The sequence below is a fragment of the Raphanus sativus genome, chromosome 5 (assembly GCF_000801105.2).
Source record: "Raphanus sativus cultivar WK10039 chromosome 5, ASM80110v3, whole genome shotgun sequence".
In the NCBI taxonomy this organism is placed as follows: domain Eukaryota; kingdom Viridiplantae; phylum Streptophyta; class Magnoliopsida; order Brassicales; family Brassicaceae; genus Raphanus; species Raphanus sativus.
The window spans coordinates 7,101,869-7,118,659 of NC_079515.1; the positions used below are offsets into that span (position 1 = coordinate 7,101,869).

General features: G+C 30.5%; 2 protein-coding genes and 1 pseudogene across 2 annotated transcripts; all 3 read left to right on the forward strand.

The window, feature by feature from the left end:
- Positions 1 to 1,754: 1,754 nt before the first annotated feature.
- LOC108861193 (putative F-box protein At3g17500) lies at positions 1,755 to 3,047 on the forward strand. The gene has a single exon (XM_018635021.2). It carries the CDS (start codon positions 1,792 to 1,794, stop codon positions 2,983 to 2,985), a length of 1,194 nt encoding a protein of 397 aa, XP_018490523.1. The 5' UTR covers positions 1,755 to 1,791; the 3' UTR covers positions 2,986 to 3,047.
- A 3,515-nt stretch (positions 3,048 to 6,562) lies between these two features.
- LOC108861144 (putative F-box protein At3g17500) lies at positions 6,563 to 7,858 on the forward strand (annotated as a pseudogene).
- Positions 7,859 to 14,883: 7,025 nt separating this feature from the next.
- On the forward strand, positions 14,884 to 16,250 carry LOC108832073 (putative F-box protein At3g17500). The gene has a single exon (XM_018605561.2). The coding sequence runs from the start codon at positions 14,959 to 14,961 to the stop codon at positions 16,135 to 16,137; it is 1,179 nt and encodes a 392-aa protein (XP_018461063.2). The 5' UTR covers positions 14,884 to 14,958; the 3' UTR covers positions 16,138 to 16,250.
- The last annotated feature ends 541 nt before the right edge of the window (positions 16,251 to 16,791 follow it).

The window sequence follows — 16,791 nt, forward strand, 5'->3', positions numbered from 1 at the left end:
CTATTCTTGTTACAAATATCCGAACCCGTTTTAGATATCCGAAGGAACAAAATATACCTAAATGGACAGATAATGTTCATGTCTAACTGATTTTATAAATTAATAAAAAAAAAACTTTTTCTATGTGTTTGGCTAAATTAAGTGAAATAGAAAGAGTTTTTATCATGTAAAATAGTTATATGGAGTGAAAAATTAAGTGGAAATAAATGTAATACATTTTAATTATTTTGATTTAAGTTATTATTTTATTCACAAAACATATCTTTGAACTATGTTTTTTGGTACGTAATTTTCCACCAATTGAAACTAAAATAAAAATATTTTAGTAAAATAAAATAAACCAAACGTTTAACCATATGTAAAACCTAATTATTTGACATTTTTATTTTATAATTGGCACAAAATTAATATTGATTAACTAATAAATAAAAATATGCATTATTATTATTATTATGGTAATATAATTAATTGTAAATTATTATTAAGGTAATATAATTAATTAAATTGTTAAATTAAGTGAAATATAGAAACACAATTAATAGATATTACTATTCATGTATCCAAACAAATTTCATTAAGACTACTATTCAAGTTTCCAAAAACTCCAAATTTTTTTAATCCTACTTTTCAAGTCCCCAAACATTCCGATTTTGTATTTCAGTTTTAATAATACAGATAACATTAAATTTTTTGAAAAATATAGACTCCAAAGATCAAATGATCAGAATGTTTTATTACAGAGCTGAATAATATAGGATAACACTAAAAATGTTTCATTAAATACCATAATATAACACTAAAAAGTTGGTCGTCATAAAATACAGATTCTAAGAATCAAAATGATCAAAATATTTTATTAAAAAAGTAAATATACATTTATATCTCTTGAATTAACTAATGTAAACATTAGATTTTAGAGTTAAAGTGGAATTTGGGATTGAGATTTAGAATTGTAAAATACCTTAGGATAGCACTAAAAAAATTTGTCGTCACAAATATAGATTCTACGGATCAAAATGACCAAAATATTTTATTAAAGAGATAATATACATTTTATACCCATTGAATTAGGATGGATATTTGGGATTGATGTTTAAAATTAAGAAATACCTTAGAATAGCAACAAAATATGTTTGTTGTCACGGATATAGATTCTAAAGATTAAAATGACCAAAATATTTCATTAAATAAATTAATATATACATATACCCCTTGAATTAACTAATATAGACATTAAGATTTAGAGTTAAAGGGTGAGGATTTGAGATTGGAGTTTAAAACTATAAAATAAATATTAAAAATTTGTAAATGGAAAATTTAAAAATATTTTAAAAAAGAAAATTTGAAAAAAGTTTCAAAACAAAATTATAAAAAGTTCGAATTTGAAAACATATAATCTAGAACTATTATATATTTTTTTTTTACTTTTTGAAAAAATTTGTTGACTTATTTGTATTTATAAATCTAAGATATAAGAGTCTAAAATATAAAAATATAACTAAAAGCTTTTAAAAATGTAAAAGTTATCTATTGATTCAACCAGTGGTTCAATCGGTACCTGATTTCGAGTTCTGGTGGGTTTTTACGGGTTTTCGCGGGTTTTTAAATTTTGAGTTTTCCACAAAGCCCAAACCGGATTTATATTGGGTCATCGGATTTACCGGTTCAATCGCGGGAGCAGGCCGAGTTTCAAAACACTGGAAATACTTATATAATCCATGGTAATATAGCGACCCTAAACCCTAATATCTAATAAACTAGAGCCACACCCCTCTAGCCTATTACTGGGAGATGACAAAAGAGACATTAAGATTGCTCGACCTTCCATGGGATTTGGTAGTTGAGATCATCTCTAGGGTTCCGGCCACATGTTTGAGCCGGTTACGCTTTACTTGCAAGCGATGGAATGCTCTAATAAAAGATGAAGAATTCATCAAGAAGCACTTGGATAAAACAGCAAAGCAGCATATGGTTCTCATGTTGCGTGATTTTATGTTTTATTCTATGCATGTAAATCTCCACGACATGTTTGTTGATCCACAAACGTCGTTGGTTAACCTCAAATCTTTCAATAACTCGGAACGGTTCGGGTTTCGTAAAATATTTCACTGCGACGGGTTATTGTTATGCCACAACGGCAGCAGAATAACACTCGTGGTCTGGAACCCTTGCACTGGACAAATCAGGCGGGTCCAACTCAGTGATTACAAGTGTAACACCGAGTTTTTTCTTGGATACGAAAATAACAAGTCTTGCCGCCAAACCTATAAAATCTTGAGGTACAGCTGGGTGTATCGTGACAATTTCCATCATCCCGTTGTTGAGTGTGGAATCTATGATTTTGGCTCTTGTTCGTGGAGGGATCTTGATGACATCCCTCCCAAATGCAACTCCATAACATCAAAGGGCGTATCTTTGAAGGGGAATGCTTACTGGACTGTTGCTAAAGATAAAGAAGAAGATGTCTTACTTAGTTTTGATTTTTCAACAGAGAGATTTTGGGCGCTTAGTATTCCTTTTGCGAGTATTGGTATTGATTGTCGTCTTACAGCCCTCTCAGTTGTTAGAGAAGAACGACTTGCAGTATTATATAACATGCGCTTTACCGGCCATCCACCAAAGATTGAGATATGGATGACGACAGATGATAAGATCGATCAGACCAAAGTTGTGTCGTGGAGCAAGTTCTTATCACTGGAACTAGATGAGAATAATCCTCAGAAAGGTCTTTCAAGTGTCACAAGTTTCTTTATTGACGAGGAGAAGAAAGCCGCCGTGTTATGCGGTCTGGAATATAGGAATAAGAGGAATATGGTCACGAATGTATACATTGTTGGAGAGGACAATCTGGTCATGAAAATACCCGTAGGAGAATACAGATTGCAGTTCTTGAGGCCTGCTATTTACAATTATGTTCCAAGCTTGGCTCGAATCCAAGAGCGTGGAGTAATGACACGAAAGCGAAAAAGAAAAAACCGGCATTAGTGGTTATAAACCACCAGGATGGATTTTTCAGTGTTGACTGTTTTGGGTTGATTTTTACATTTTGCACGTCTTCGAATATTTAATCTTTTTGATGTTTTTTTTGTGGACTTATCTTTAATTAATGTTTCGGTTTTGACTGTTTACAGTTTTGAATGTTTTTTTTTTTTTTTTTTTTTTTTTACAGTTTTGAATGTTTTAGATTGTCTGCCTATGTTTAAGTGTTGCTGTGTTGGTGTTCTCTCTTGATCATTGATGTTTTATCTCTTGATCGTTAAATGCCTTGTCGGTACGTATAGTAGGTTTTTTTTTTCTCATTGTTAAGCAATTTTTGAGAATTATGAAACGCGAGTTTCTGATGATTGATCAGACCAAAGTCTTGAAGTGGAAGAAATTTTTGTCAGTGGGTTTATATAAGAGTATTCTTCTTGAGCCTTTTCCGAAGGAAGTAACTTTCTTTATCAACGAGGAGAAGAAAGTGGCCGTGTTATGCGATCATGTATATAGTATTCATATGAATACGGGCATGGTATATATTGTCGGGGAAGAAAATCGATGCATAATATTCCATGCAAGAGAATACAGACTCCCACCAGTGAGGCCACTTTTTTACGATTATATTCCAAGCTTGGCTCAAATCCAATAGGGCAGGGTAACAACAAGAAAACAAAAGAAAAGAACGGCACTAGTCGGTATAACAAGCACGTAGTTTCTTGCATCTCCATTGTTCTTAATCTTTTTGTGTTTTTTTCTTGTGGGAGTGAATGTCGTTTGATAAATTAGTGATTTGGTCTTATATTTTATTTGATTCTGTTCTTTTCTAATTGCATTACATATTCAATTAATCTAACAATATCTAGAGATTTAAAATGATAAAATTTCTTTTGTCTCCTATTTTATTCCTTTCTACGTACAATATATATGATGATGATAAAATCTTATCTATTTGAATAAAAATCATGATTTCTCCTGTCATTTTGAAACAAGAAGCTTCTTTTTATGTGAATCTGAGTTCTTTTGGGCAGCTTGGACAAAATCTCATCGGATGAAGGATAATTTAATGTGGCTTATTGATGAGAACAAGCAATCCTCTTAGATCTGGAAAACTTTCCTCAAAATTCTATCCTTAATTAGCTGAGCGCTTCATTCATTGTCATATAGGGGCGGAAAACAAGGCCAGCTTTTAGTTTGATCACTGGTCGTCTCTGGTTCCTTTGATACACTTGGCTTGTGGAGGATCATGAATTCATGATTTAAGTAACTACTCCACTGCCTTAACTTGGGAGGCTATTAGAAACCGGGGGTCATACTCTTGGCTGGGAGAAATTAATCTTGTTTAAAAGGCACCGAGTCACTGCCACTTTGGGTCGCTAATCTTGATAGGCTCCCACTTGTGTCCGTCTTGCCTCTTGGGGCCTTCAAATCCCCAAAATCATGCTGCATTTGTAACATCTCCAACCAGTCCAGAGAACATCTTTTCCTCAGGTGCAGATTCAGTGAGGAGCTATGGGTTTTTATTCTGAAAAGGCTAGGATACAGACCTGACTTATTTCACACTTGGACTTCGCTATTTGCATGGATAGACACAAATGATGATGCTTTCCCAGCCACTCTAAGACTTCTAGCTGTGCAAGCTACTATTTACAAACTATGGGCTGAGCGGAATGGAAGGCTGCATGGTTCTGCATCCTCTTCTCCTCACTCCATTTTCAGGGACATTGACCGCTAGTCCATAACGTCATTCACGCGAGGAAACACCACACACGCTTCCGTAACCTTATGTATCATCATTGGATGATGCATGCCTAGTTTCTCTGTTATTTGGTTTTGTATTTGCCAACTATTAGGTCCTTTTTGCTTGTTTAAATTTTTTTGGCAGCAAATGACTTGAAAGCTCTGAATATGCAAGAAGAGCTTGCAGATGTCAATAGTCTTCCGTGACTAACTAGGCGACGAAGTCATTGATGCTGGAGGCATTAGTCGTTACTACATAAGGCATGCGGAGTAACGACTACATAAGGCATGCGGAGTGGTGGATTATCATGTGGATGCAAGGATATGCTGAGATAGAGAAGAATAAACTGAGGGTTTATGTCTTCACGTAGTCGTTGAAGTAGTTGCTGATGCAGTGAGTGTCAGAGAGTGAACCAGGAGGCATGCGAAGTGGTAGAGACCATGTGGATGCGAGATACCTTATATTCCTTAAACTTAAATTTTATACCGTGGAGAAAAGGCAAGAGATAAACTTGGGGAGCAAGTTTATGCCTTAAGGAATAAGTACATTCCAAGAAAAGGAAAGTGTACTTATTAATATGGAAGTTGTCTATATATCTATGTTGCCTTGGAGACTAGGATTTCAGGAACGTGAAAATCACTGTAAAAGAGCTATGGAGTCGTGGGTATTCCAAACACTGGGGGCTATTATTATAGAGGAAAGATGAAAATCCCTTAGGGTGTTCTTGGGATCGTGCCGAAGCAGTTGCTGAGGTACTGACGATGGAGAGACAAGTTTGGGTAGATTAGGAATTGTTCAGTAACAGCTGTTAGGGTGTTAACAGGCTATCAAGGCTGATTAAGCGGAACTTGTAATTGAGTGTATAAGGCAATTTCTAATAAAGCAATTGGTGTTTGCTTGTATCTATTTTGTCTCTTGGTTTACCTTCTGTATTACTATATTGTGGTGTCATCTTTGCACTAACAAGTTCTATGTACAATCTCCCTCCGAGTGTTGAAGATCTATTCTCCAAGTGTTGAAAATTATTATTATATATAAGAAATGTTTTAACACATGCCATAATTTGAAAAAAAAAATTTCCCTTATATCTCAGTCATAATAGTTAGCAATTTTTTCTTATTAAATATTTTCTTAAAAAAATTACTAAAATTTATTTTATATTTATAAAAAAATATTCTTTTTAGTTTTTTAGGATTTTTCTTTTAAATTTTTAATTGTATCATATTTATTATGTGTGCTAATTATGTTAATTGGCATTTAAAAAAAAGAAAAATTATATAATAAAATTACTAATATAATCCACGTTATTATATACTCCCTCCGTTTCATATTAAGTGTCGTTTTAGAGAATTTTTTTCGTTGCAAAATAAGTGTCGTTTTAGAGTTTCAATGCAAAATTTATTAACTTTATTCTCCATTCTATTTTTCTATTGGTTGAATTGTATCGGTAATGATATTTTTATATTGAAAATATGCAAAATTAAATGCTTTCTTAATCCGTGTGCACAAGTCTAAAACGACACTTATAATGAAACAGAGGGAGTATTGACTAATACTCCCTCTGTTTCATTATAAGTGTCACTCTAAGCTCATTTTCTTGTTACACAAAGAGTGTCACTTTACAATTCCAATGTAAATTATACTAACTTTCAGCTGAAAATTAATTGCAAACTGCATTGATTTTATAAATAATTTTATTTATCTAAAAATACTATTGGTCAAAGAGATATAATTAATTACAATTTACATATATTTCAACAATTTTCTTAATCTGTGTGAAAAATGTCACAACGACACTCTTTAAGAAACGGAGGGAGTAATAGATGACTAGTTTAAGGGGAAACGTGAAAGTCAGAACCCTAATTAATTTCTAAGAAACCTAGCCACCTCTAGCCGTCTTCTAATCCATTGGGAGATGACAAGAGAGGCATTGATATTGCTCGACCTTCCATGGGATTTGGTACTTGAGATACTCTTTAGAGTTCCGGCTACATCTCTGGCACGATTAAGTTTCACTTGCAAGCGATGGAACGCTCTATTCAAAGATCACGAGTTCATCAAGAAGCACTTAGATAAAGCAGCAAAGCAGTGTATGGTTCTCATGTTGAGTGATTCAAAGGTTTATTCAATGAATGTAAATCTCAATGGGATTCACGACAATGTTGTTGATCCACAAACGTTGCTGAGCCTAAACGATCTCCACAATCCGGAACAAATCAAGAGATATAAAATATTTCACTGCTACGGATTATTGTTATGCACCACATGGGACTTAAGACTCCTGGTTTTGAACCCTTGTACTGACCAAATCAGGTGGATCCCATACAGTCGTTACAAGGATCACTCAGAATTTTCCCTTGGATACGAAAATAACAAATCTTGCCAAAACTATAAAATCTTGAGGTGCAGCTGGGATATTATTGGCCTAGAACCTCAAGTTGTTGACTGTGGAATCTATGATTTTGAGTCTCATTCGTGAAAGGATCTTAATGACGTGTTTCCCAAAAACTGCAGCATAGTATCAAAGGCAGTGTCTTTGAAGGGGAATATTTATTGGATTGCCAATATAAATGTTGAAGAAGATCTCTTACTTAGTTTCGATTTTTCAACAGAGAAGTTTAGTTGTTTATCTATTTGTTTTCTGAGTGTCGTTGATGATTTTGTTCCTACAGCTCTCTCAGTTGTTCGAGAAGAACGACTATCATTATTATATAGTAACGTTTCCTATCCACCAAAGATTGAGATATGGATGACGACGACACATGATATGATTGATCAGAACAAACTTGTGTCGTGGAGCAAGTTTTTATCACTTGAACTAGATGAGAATAATCCTCAGAAAGGTCTTTCAAGTGTCACAAGTTTCTTTATCGACGAGGAGAAGAAAGCGGCCGTGTTATGCGATCTGGAATATAGGAATAAGAGGTATACGGACATGGTATACATTGTCGGAGAGGACAATCGGTTCATGAAAATACCCGTAGGAGAAAATAGATTGCATTTAGTGTATCCAGTTATTTCCAACTATGTTCCAAGCTTGGTTCGAATCCAACAGGGTGGAGTAATGACACGAGAACGAAAAAGAAAAAACCGGCATTAGTGGTTATAAACCACCGGAAAGGATTTTTCAGTGTTGAATGTTTTGGGTTGATCTTTACATTATACACATCTTCGAATATTAAACCTTTTTAAATGTTTTTTCTGTGGACTTATCTTTACGTAATGTTTCGGTTTTGACAGTTTACAGTTGCCGTGTTGGTGTTATCTCTTAATAATCGTTGATGTTTTATCTCTTAGTCGTTAAATGCATGCCTTGTCTACGGTAGGCTCTTTTTAAAATCGTTCAGCAATTTTTGAGAATTGTGAAACGCGAGTTTCTGATTATTGATTCGTTTATACGTTGGGCTAAAAGAATTCAAGAGCTCCAAAACTAAATGTGTTACACTCAAGAAGCAACATATGAAGAGAAGGAAGGTGTTCATTAGACCAACCAGCGTTATATCACAAGTTTATCTATGTGAACAGACAGGCAAGCATTCCTTAAGAAGGTTAAGGCACAACCTCACAATTCATCAAATTATATTCAATTCTCTGTCTAACACAATCTAGGAATCGAAACATAAATTGGGTAGTAAATTATGTACATATATATTGTATGCTTAAATCTTGTTTTATGTAAAATTAGTAGTATAGACAGGTATGGTACTAACTATTGTAAAATATACGTTCTTTGACTAATTAATGAATTGGTCTTATATGTGTTTCAAAAAAAAAAAGGTCTTATATTTTATTCTATCTTATTGTACATATCACCTGTTGTAGTTTGTCTCTTCTTCTCTGCATTACATTCAGTAGGCATCTATAATAATGACTATCACTTTCTCAATTGATGCAGCAGCATCGTAACATCTTTTCGGGAAGGATATATCGGTGTTGAACGTTTTGGTTTGATCTTAACTTTATATCTCTTGATCGTTGGATACTTTTGCTGTCCATTTTTTTCGTTATTATAAAACGAAAGTTATAGGGAGCATTGTGTTGAAGATGGTTCTGTTTGTAGAGCAGAAGCTAAGATGTCTATTGTAGCTCGTTTTAATGGTGTTAACTGTCTGACCTCATTGATCATGGAGGTTTTTATCCCCCTTTATTGTTTAGTTCAGGAATGTCAATTTGAAGAAGTCTTCTTTTTTGACTTGCCTTTCTCGGAGACAACGGTGGTTGAACGTGTGTGTGATATCACCTTTATCAAGTCTTTGTTTGAGTACTTGTTTAAGCTTTACCATTCGCTTGTCCAGTATATTGGTCTATGGTTTAGTTTCTTTGGCTCCTTGTATCCTTATTATTGTATCCTCCATTAGTAGAGTTAAAACTCTTTTAAGTTTCGATGAAAGTAGGGTTGATTGAAAAAACGAGAGTCTCGCTCAAACCCTGATTCGTTTATACGTTGCGCTAATAACTATACGAATAAGTGTTACACTCAAGAAGCAACTTATGAAGGGATCATGAGATCAAGCAGCCTTATATGGCAAAAGGTTTTTGCGACTTGTCTTTCTAACTACACCAATCGGTTAGAGTTCCCGTCTTTGCATCAGTGGCGGAGCAAGAAAAATTATTTGATGGGGCACATATTAAATATAATTAAATAAAATTAAATTAATAAATAAAATAAACATTTAATATATATATATATAATGCTATAAAATATTAATAAAAATAATAATTTTCCATAAGATAGGGAAAAAGCAATATTTCTTTTTTAGGAATGAAAATTTTAATAAAATTATTATAAAACTTAACAGTTTTAGATGCTACGGTTAAATAAAAATTGAAATATATAAGTCTATAAATTTATGTTATCTATAATAAGATGTTAATATCAAAGTAACTTGTTTTTGGTCATTATATTATAAAGAACTAAACTTTATGATGTTAAATAAAAATGCATTATATTTTAATTTTTGTTGACTATTTACTATTTATTATTAATTAATTAATTTATTAGAAACTACAAATATCTACAGTTAAACCTATTGACTTAGAGTGTGCTTCAAAAAAGAAAAATATAATAGCAAGAACTACAAAAAGAGAATTAAACAAATGAAAAAGGCATGTTAACAACAATAAAAATACATTAATTAATATTAAAAACAAAAGCAGCGAAAAAACTGTTACTAATAGTAAAAATTGAGATCAGATGTTTAAATATTCAAAAGCTTGCTCCTAATAAAAAGTGAATAAATTCTAAAAATATGATCTCAATCATAACATAAAAAATCCATAATAAACAAAACACTTAGGTGTCCAATATACAAGAAAACATAAAAAAATAGGTTAACCAAAACACAACCAGATAGAGACACAAAACGTGGACCACGTGCCTCCAGTATGTGTAATTCACATAATCGGTTGCTTGACCAAAGAGTTACAGGGCAAAGCAACTCAAAGAAGGTGAGATAATTAGAAGTCAACAATAAACGTCCTCCACTATTTTTTGACCCAAAGGTACAGCAAGTCAGCAACACCCAAAGGTTATTATAAGTGATTAAGATATTCTCAAAAACAACAAATAATTTCAGAGAAAATCTGATGTTTAGTCCTCAAAGTCAGCAAGCTCTAACCACTTTTTGTTTAATTAGATAAAAACTAAACTATTATTAGTGATTCCAGACCTATTAATCTAAATTAATATATGCATTAAACAACTTATTTAAATTATTTTGTATTAAATTTATGTTTATTTTGACCCGCCAATCTTCAAAACTGAATTTTTATTAGCAATATTTTTTCTATGTTTATTCATTTTAGATAATATATTATTGTATATATAAAGTTATATAGTTTCCGAATGTGAAGTCGTTATGTCATCGTATTATAATTTTAACATAAATATTTATATTTATGAAAATAAAATTTATAAATTTATCAAATATATATAACTTTATCGTATTAGTTCAATATAAATTTTAATTTAAAATTAATTATTATTATAAAATAGACAAAAACAAGATAATTTTTTATTTTTTCATTTTATAAATGATAACTAAATATATATTAATGTATAATAACAATTCATTGCTAATTAAGAAATTAGTTGAAATATCTACATAATTTTTTTGAAAATTAAGATATTGTTATATCTACATAAATTTTTCAACATATTTTTAAAAATAAATATTTATATTTAAAAGTAAAAGATATCATGATTAAAATATCTAATATTATTAGATTTAACGAAATACATATCAATTTTTATAAATGTATTATATATTTTACTAATGTTAACCCATTTTACCAATTTATTATATTTTTAACATAAATACTTAAGAAAATAAAATTTAAAAATTTAAAAATTTAATATAATTTATCATATTTACCTCGATATAATAATTTTCTCTTACAATGATTGATTATGATTATACAATAGATAAATAAGATTAGATTTATATTTTTAATTTTATAAAATATATTAATGTATAATAATATCTCATAATTAATTTCAAAGTTAGTGAAGATATTTACATATAATGTTTGAAAATTAATATCTTGTTAAAATCTTTTAAAAAGATTTGTTAGAATTTTTAAAATATATATTTATATTTAAAATGAAAAGATATCAAAAGATAATATGATTAAAGTAGTTAAAAGATTCTATATATTATTAGTCTTAATAAAATACATTTAATAAAAATTAAAGGATTGTCTAAATTAAAAAAATCACACATGAAAGAAGTCATGATTTCTATTTTAATATATAAATCTCTAAAACTAACATTCAAATCTTTAGAACCACCAACAACTTAACCTAAATTCCTTCAATTTTAATCCATAAAAGAAAACAGAAAACTAATGTTAAAATTGTTTTTGAAGCTAATTAAAGTAGGGAAAATTGGAAAGAAGAGATATTTTTAACTTAAGTTTGTCCTAATAGAACTTGTAGAGGATTATTTGGGTAAATAGGATTTATATTCTCTTTAATACCATTTATGCCTTTAATTAACCAAATTAACTTTATTATTTCATAATTTATTTAAGCTTTTGTAAAAAGGAAAAATAGTAAAACCAGAAAGTAAATATATGTATTGCGTGACATAAAAAGTTGGAGAGCTCAAGAACAGCCGCCAGCCTTCGTTGATTTTTTTGTTGGTGGACGTTCTTCGCCGCCACCGGAATGACTCGTCCCCTGTATTTTATTTCCTCTTCACTTTTCTCATCATCTCCTCTTTGTTTCTTAACAGATCTAAAAATTCTGGGGATTGAATTTTTAGATCTACAGATCTTGAGTTGTTTTCTTTTTAGTTTTCTGTTTCAGAAGGTGCTGTTTTGGGTCAGTTTGTTCGATTGCTTCGGCTTGGCTTGTGCTTCATATTTTTACTAGGTGTTTTCCTGCACCATGTGCAGTAAAAGAATTTTAAAATATTTTTTAAAAGATAAATATAAATTATATTTATTTTTTATTAATATTATAAATTTTCTTTTTTATCAATATTTTAATATAAATTTGATTTAACTGAATATTAAAATTAAGATAAAACCAATTTGTTTATTTTGAATTATATTTAAGAATTGCATGTATATATTTAAAATTATAATCTTAGGTAGATTTTTCTATCTATTTATTTTCATTAAATATATTAAATAAATATGTAAAATTCAGAATTGTCAAAAATTAAAATTATATAATGTTTATAAAATCTGTAAATATATATCAGAAACTAATGATTTTACGATTTAATTTGATTTTATGATTTAATTTTATAATTTTCTAAAAATATGTATATATTTTGAAATATTTTTAATTTAAATAATATTTCAAAATTTGAAATGCCATAATTGAATATATTTATTTAATGATGATTTATGCGTTATTGCCATATTTTTAAAAAGTCCAAAAATATAAATCGATAATAAATATAATATATGAGTTATTACCATATTTTAAATTTTTTATCAAAAATATAAATTAACATTAAATATAATTGTCCATGTCATATTAATCTATAAGACATGTCATCAATTTTAGTAGCTATGTCACAATTATTAATCTAGGTGTTTTCATGCACCATGTGTAGTGATGAATTTTTTAAAAGTTAAATTTTGTATTTTAAAATGTAATTTATTAATATTATATATTTTATTATTTTGACTAATAATTAATATAAATATCATTAATTAAGCATAAAATTAAGAGAATTTTTTTTATTTTAAATGATATTTAAGAATATATATGTATATATATAAAGTTAAAATCTTAGATTAAAAAAATTATTTATTTCATTTGGTTAAATTATTAAATCAACTTGTACAAAATTACTAAAAATCATATAAAATTGTATAGTTATCAAAATTTAAAACTAAATAATATTTATATAATTTGTAGATATTTAAAAGAAACTAATGATATTACGATTTATTTTTTTAATTCAGAAAATTTAGAAAATTTTAGATAATAAATTTTTTATTATTATAAAAGAAAAATTATATAATATTTCGAAATTCAAAATATCATATTTGAATATATTTATTTTAGTGATGATTTATGAGTTATTACCATATTCTACAAAGTTTACCAAAAATATAAATCAATATTAAATGTAATATATGAGTTATTGCCATATTCTAAAAAGATTTCCAAAAATATATATTAGCATTAAATGTAATTGTCCATGTCATATTTAACCGTATGACATGTCATCAATCTTAATAGCCACGTCACAATTCTTTTTGTGAAAACGATTGTAGAGAAGACATGTGGCAAATCACTTATCAAATATAGACTAGGGGATCCCATATGTTTTTATTTTCCTTGACAGAGAGGTTAAAAATCTGAAGCATTCTTGTGGGGTTTTAGTGTTTGTCCTTTTTGTTTTTGTTTTTATCGGTTTGTATTTCATCTAGTATTTTTTTTCAGTTTCATCAATCAAATTCAGAAGGCAAAAAAAAAAAACAGAAAGTGAAAAAAAATTGTTTCTTTTCTATCTTGTGTTGAAAATAGATTATATGAGTTAGATCTATAAAGTTTCAACTAACTTAAGTACAATAATAACGAAACTAATGAAAAAGCTGAGAAAAAAATTGAAACCGCCATTTTTGGAAGCAGATAATAGCAGGTCAATATGGAGAAGACGATATGCAATTTATTATTTTGCCCTTCATTAAATAAAAAAAGAAAAAATAAGACAAAAAGGTAAAGAGGAGGGTTCGAACTCAGGTTATTTGAGCAATACGACGACCACTTACCATATGAACCGGCGTAAATCATTGCTTATATATGCATCCTCTGTATTTATACTATATACATTCGTAAAAGCTTATAAAATATAAGATGAAGAAGAGTGAGATACAGAGTACGAAAGAGAGAAAGATCTTTGGGCATCCATTCACGAGATTTAACATGGATTGTAACCATGTTGTTGATGGAGAAAAAAAAAGATAGGGCGATGAAGAAAAGAGAAACACAGAATGAAAAGAACGGAAATATGGGAGGAGGAGAAAAACGTGGGGTGTCTACAAAATATTCTCTCAGATTTTTAGAGTAGATTTAGGAAAATATCTATAATCGAAAATGGAAGTTTCCATATTTTTCGGATTTGATTAGAATACGTATTCTACCTCACCCAGAACACAGTACAATACGTGGGAAGCCTATTCTTCCTTAGACGTCATATAAGGTAAAAAGTAGAAGACTATATGACACAAAAACTACGTAAGATACAACATAGAGTTGAGGCTATATATCGTTATATAGCTGCAGGTAGACTGAAGACATGTTGCTAGATTGTAACGTAACAAATTCTACCTCAGATATAAGGTAGAAGAAATTTTAGTTTACGGTATATACCCAGGATATATCTATGTATAAAAATTAGTATCTGATTTCTAAAAGAAGTAGACTACCAGAATTTGTATTCTAACCTAGGTTAGAAGACAAAATAAAATATGATTCCCCATTTAAAAAAAATAATTTTAAACATATATATTGTCATACCTATATTTTTAATAGTTTTCATATTTTTTTACATTTTTAAAGTTATGTTTACTATTTTTTCCATGAACGAAGGGTAAAACATGTTCAGAATTGCCAAAAGTATGAAAAATCCTAAATGGACAAACAAAAATTTAAAGTGTTTCTTTTTTCCAATTCTCCCATTAAAGTATGCACATATAAAACTGGGAAGGACAAACGTGAGAGTCAAAAACCCTAATAAACAAGCCACCTCTTGCTTTCTTAAAACACCTTGGAGATGACAAGAGAAACATCAAGATTACTTCCTCTACCCTGGGATCTGGAAGATGAAATACTTTCTAGAGTTCCGGCGCCATCTTTGAGACGATTACGGTTTAGTTGCAAGCGATGGAACGCTTTATTCAAAGATCAGGAGTTCATCAAGAAGCACTCTGATAAAGCAGCAAAGCAGCATCTGGTTCTCATGTTGAATAATTTAAAGGTTTATTCAATGAATGTAAATCTCCATGAAATTCACACCAACGTTGTTGATCCACACAAGTTGATGAGCCTTATAGTTTTCAATAATCCAGAAAAATTCAAGGTATGTAAAATATTTCACTGTGACGGGTTATTGTTATGCACCACCTTGGACTTTAAACTCGTGATCTGGAACCCTTGTACTGGCCAAATAAGGTGGATCCCATTCAGTGATCGTTACAATACTAACTCCAACTTTGTTCTTGGATACGATAATAACAAAACCTATAAAATCTTGAGGTGCAGCAGGGGTAGCCCTGCCAGAAACGTTGGAGTTGTTGAGTATGGAATCTATGATTTTGGGTCTCATTCGTGGAAGAATCTTAATAACGTTACTCCCAAATACAGCTACATAGTTTCAGAGGGCGTATCATTAAAGGGGAATATTTATTGGATTGTCCTCGATAAAGAGAAACAATATGTCTTACGTAGTTTTCATTTTTCAACAAAGAGATTTGGAGAGATTAGTATTCCTTTTTCGAACATCGGTGTTGATTCTTGTCCTACAGCTCTCTCAGTTGTTAGAGAAGAAAGACTGGCAGTATTGTATAGCAGTATTTCTCATCCAACACAGATTGCGATATTGATGACGACAGATGATAAGATTGATCAGACCAAACTTGTGCCGGGGACCAAGTTTTTATCAGTGGATCTATATAAGATCAGTATTCCTCGTGAGCTTATTTCAAGTGAGACAAGTTTCTTCATCGACGAGGAGAAGAAAGCGGCCGTGTTATGCGATCCTGAATATACATCTAATACGGGGATGGTATTCCTTGTTGGAGAGGACAATCGATTCTTGAAAATCCCCATAAGGGAACATAGAGACCAGGTATGGACGCCACATATTTACAATTACGTTCCAAGCTTGGTTCAAATCCAACAGGGTACCGTAGAGTTTTTGACAGAAGGACGCAAAAGAAGAAAACGGCATTAGTCTTTAAATATTTTTATATTTCTCTTAATTTTATCGTTCTTTTTGAAGGTGAATGTCGCTTGATTAATTAACGAACTGGACTTATATTTTATTTTATGAACATATCACCTGTTATAGGCTTGGCCTTTGTATTTTTTCTTTTCTTCTTTGCGTTACATTTAGTTTGCATCAACATCGTAACATATTGGCGGCAAGGATCAATCTCTTTTATATCTTTCACTTTAAGCAGTTTTTGAGAATTATAAAACGAGGGTTTCACTTCATCAACATTGATTCGTTGAATATTTTGTGTTAAAGAAATTTTACAACTCCAAAACTAAAAGTGACGGAGTTAGACCAAGCTGTGTTATATTTATATAGCTTCTTGTCTTTGCATCACAACTAAACCAAATAAATCAACTATTTGATCGATCTCAAGGGCATGTGACCAACACGGATCGGTTCATGAAAATCCGGGTAGGAAAATAAAAAAATACCATGCCACTTGTTTACAATTATGTTCCAAACTTGGTTCAAATCCAACAGGGTAGAATTATGACAGAAGGACGCAAAAGGAGAAGAAACGGCATAACTTTTTTTTTTTTTGTCGTCAACAACACAGACTCATATAGACTCTGCGGATCAAACTGGGAACTCTGCATCCATGTGAACGAC

Excerpts from the sequence above, each read along its gene's own strand:
- LOC108832073 (XM_018605561.2), top strand. The coding sequence starts at position 14,959 with ATGACAAGAGAAACATCAAGATTACTTCCTCTACCCTGGGATCTGGAA.
- LOC108861193 (XM_018635021.2), top strand. The coding sequence starts at position 1,792 with ATGACAAAAGAGACATTAAGATTGCTCGACCTTCCATGGGATTTGGTA.